The 3,055-nt window shown below is 44.3% G+C and overlaps 1 protein-coding gene across 1 annotated transcript in view; it reads right to left on the bottom strand.

Annotated features, from left to right (window-relative positions):
- Positions 1-808: 808 nt before the first annotated feature.
- Positions 809-3,055, bottom strand: part of LOC143290865 (uncharacterized) — a 5,767-nt gene continuing 3,520 nt past the window's right edge. The window contains exons 2-3 of the mRNA XM_076600407.1: positions 1,971-2,121; positions 809-1,298 (exon numbers count right to left, since the gene is read on the bottom strand). Of these exons, the coding sequence (XP_076456522.1) occupies positions 847-1,298; positions 1,971-2,121 (603 nt within the window). The 3' untranslated portion in view covers positions 809-846. The remainder of the gene's footprint in view (positions 1,299-1,970; positions 2,122-3,055) is intronic.

Genomic DNA, 3,055 nt, shown 5'->3' with positions numbered 1-3,055 from the left:
GCACATGACTATACATGAGAAAGATGGTGATGAAATAATCAACATCATTTGAGCAATGACATCACAAACAAATAACATACGACATATGTAAGGCAACAATAAAGTGACAGCAAATGAAGCCTCATTTCACTTCAAAATCTACAAACAGTAAATGAATAATTACTCCAATTTAAATACAGAATACAAAATATATTTTCAGCATTAACAAAACTTCAGCCAACAAGAAACGTGAAGAACGTCTCACATTGAATAAAGCCGACATGCTCTCAGAAGGAAAAATACAACTACGGTAACAAAGATGTATCAAAAGGCAAATATTTCCCCGAAAGCTTGCTCTGCGAACTTGGAGTGGTTAACTGTTAAGCCGAGTTGTACATTACAACTGTTGCATTTGTGTTGCATCTTTAGGCAAGAAATAAGCTGATGTTTATCACACATCCATACAGGAAGTAAGCAGAAGAAAAAGTGGAACGCACACAGCAGTTTTAGACTGGAAAAGACTGGGTATCACTGAATGTTCAAACACAAAGTGGGGGAGGGGGGTGCGTGCGCACATGAACATGAACTGAAAGCTTACGGGTGGTAGTAGTGTCCCCCTCAGGTCCCTTAAATCTTTCTTCAAAACCTGCTGTGCTTCCCTTTTCTCCTCTCTGCAGTTTCAGTCAACATTTCCCCGTTTTTCCCGCAACGCCAGCCAAAGTCCGCACAACAGATCAGTGAAGTTGCCATGGGGTGGTCATAGGTCGCCGTGACCCCGACCGGTGACTGAGCCACTACCACCACCACCACCATCACCATGGCCCTTTCCCCCCTACTCAGCCCACCTCTCATCACCTCTACTCAGTCTCAGCACGAGTACTGCTGATGCTGGACATGCCAGAAGGCCGCAGAGCTGGGAGCTGCGGGGTCCGTTTCCGCGATGCCGTATTGCACGTGGTCCCCCTGTGTGGCGGCAGTGTCCAGGAGAGGAGACATCTGGCGCTGCGAGCCGTTCACGACTTGGTCTGCAGCCATGTCTTCGTTGGAGACCTGCACCGGGGTGCTGACGCGCGTGGCCTGCTCGCTATTGGTTGACGAGTCAGTGACGTCACGTCCGGGTGCGGGCTGGTAGCGGCCCTGCGTCTGCCTGAAGCGGTGAACTGCTGTGAGGCCCAGGATGGCGACCACGGCCATGACGTTGACCGTCACCGTGGCGACGATCCCTGGAAGCCACGAGGAGGAGGAGGTGTGGCCGGTGTCTGTGTCTGGGCCGGTGGGGTGTGACCTCCCCGCCCCGGGTTGTTTGGCCTCCACGTGTTCTGGAGAGAGACAAGACGTGTGGGAGTCTCTTCTCTCTGTCTTAGTAGTAGTAGTAGTAGTAGTAGTACTTTATTATCATTTTCATTACTACTACCTTTTTTTTATATCACAATTATTATTTATTTATTTATTGATGTAAGCTTATCTATATATATGTATATATTTTTTTTCTCAAGGCCTGACTAAGCACGTTGGGTTACGCTGCTGGTCAGGCATATGCTTGGCAGATGTGGTGTAGCGTATATGGATTTGTCCGAACGCACTGACGCCTCCTTGAGCTACTGAAACTGAAACTGAAACTGTCTTTGTGTCTGTATCTGGGTGTCAGTCTGTATCTATGTATCCTTGTGTCATTCTCTGTGTCTCTTTGTCTCTACTTTCATTATCTTCCCCATCTCTCTCTCTCTCTCTCTCTCTCTCTGTGTCTCCCTGTCCGACCAACTTCCTGTCTCTAGCAAATATATATTATGGAATCACCCACTCATTCATTTCTTCCAAACCTACTAAAAAAAAATAAAAAAAAAATAAAAAAGTTCTCCTCATTTAAAAACAAAACCAAAGCATATCACGTGACGAAAATACAGGAATGCAGGGATGAATAAATGAATGAATGAATGAATAACGAAATGAATGACTGAATGAATGATTGAATGAATAATGGAATGAATGACCCAGAAATCCACTTGCTGCCACGTCTGCGCAAGTTGTCATGGCGTCTACGCTTCGCGTCTCCTTCACTGCAGAGCTCGCCACAAGGGACACAACTTTTGGCCACTGGGTCATAGTACTGGTCAGCCAGACACTTCGTGGAGGCAACGTACTCTGTGAGGGAAAAACAAAGAGGTAATATTTGAAAGACGTTTGACTTGTCTTTATGGATTTGGATCGAACAACCAAAAAACAAAAAAAACAAAAAATAAACACACAAAAAACAAACAAACAAACAAAAAAGATGAAGAAGAAGAAAAATGATATACAGAAAACTGGTACTATAACAGATAATGGAGGGGTGGGGTGAATGTGATTTCAGGATGCTGCAGTATAAAAAAAGAAGGGAAAAGATTCCAATATCTATATATGTTGACAATGAGTTAGCATTAGGGGTGTTGTGTGCCTGTGTGTGTGTGTGTGTGTGTGTGTGTGTGTGTGTGAACATGGCGCGAGAGATATATGAAAACGAATTCTCTGATCACAATATGACATAAAAAGAAAAATATTGATAAACGGAGTGTACGTATTTTCAAGTACAATTTGACGACCTATTAGTTTTTGCTGTGCATGTAAAGCTACAGTGGTCTATATTCTATAATACATGACCAACGTGAACGAAATTTCAGTTGAGACACTTGTTTAGAGAAGTGTGAATACCATGTCGCTACTCCTTAATGAAACTCCGTGTTGCCTTGATCGAGTCCAGATGGCACAGAAAAGTCGGTCATCACACGGAACTTACTGACGACAAGCATGACTAGAAAAGAGCGGGCGACAGACGCGATGCGGCCCGAAACACTATGAACACGTGTTACGTTTTGGGTTATGCCGGTTTTGCCGGTTTTCTTTTATGTCTGACTCTTCTAGTGCATGTTCATTCACCCTTCAGTTTTTCGCAAAACTGCCTTCGTCACAACAGGTCTCACCGGCCGCCTCGCCCCTCTGCACGCTCCGTTCCTATCTATAATTACTATACTCTGTGTGTGTGTGTCTGTGTGTGTGCTGGCGTTAGATAACGTGGACACTATAATAAAAAAAAAAATTA

Source organism: Babylonia areolata, chromosome 1 (genome assembly GCF_041734735.1).
Source record: "Babylonia areolata isolate BAREFJ2019XMU chromosome 1, ASM4173473v1, whole genome shotgun sequence".
NCBI lineage: Eukaryota > Metazoa > Mollusca > Gastropoda > Neogastropoda > Buccinidae > Babylonia > Babylonia areolata.
The sequence above is the reverse complement of the archived record's forward strand: the minus strand, read 5'-3'. Positions and strand labels throughout refer to the sequence as shown.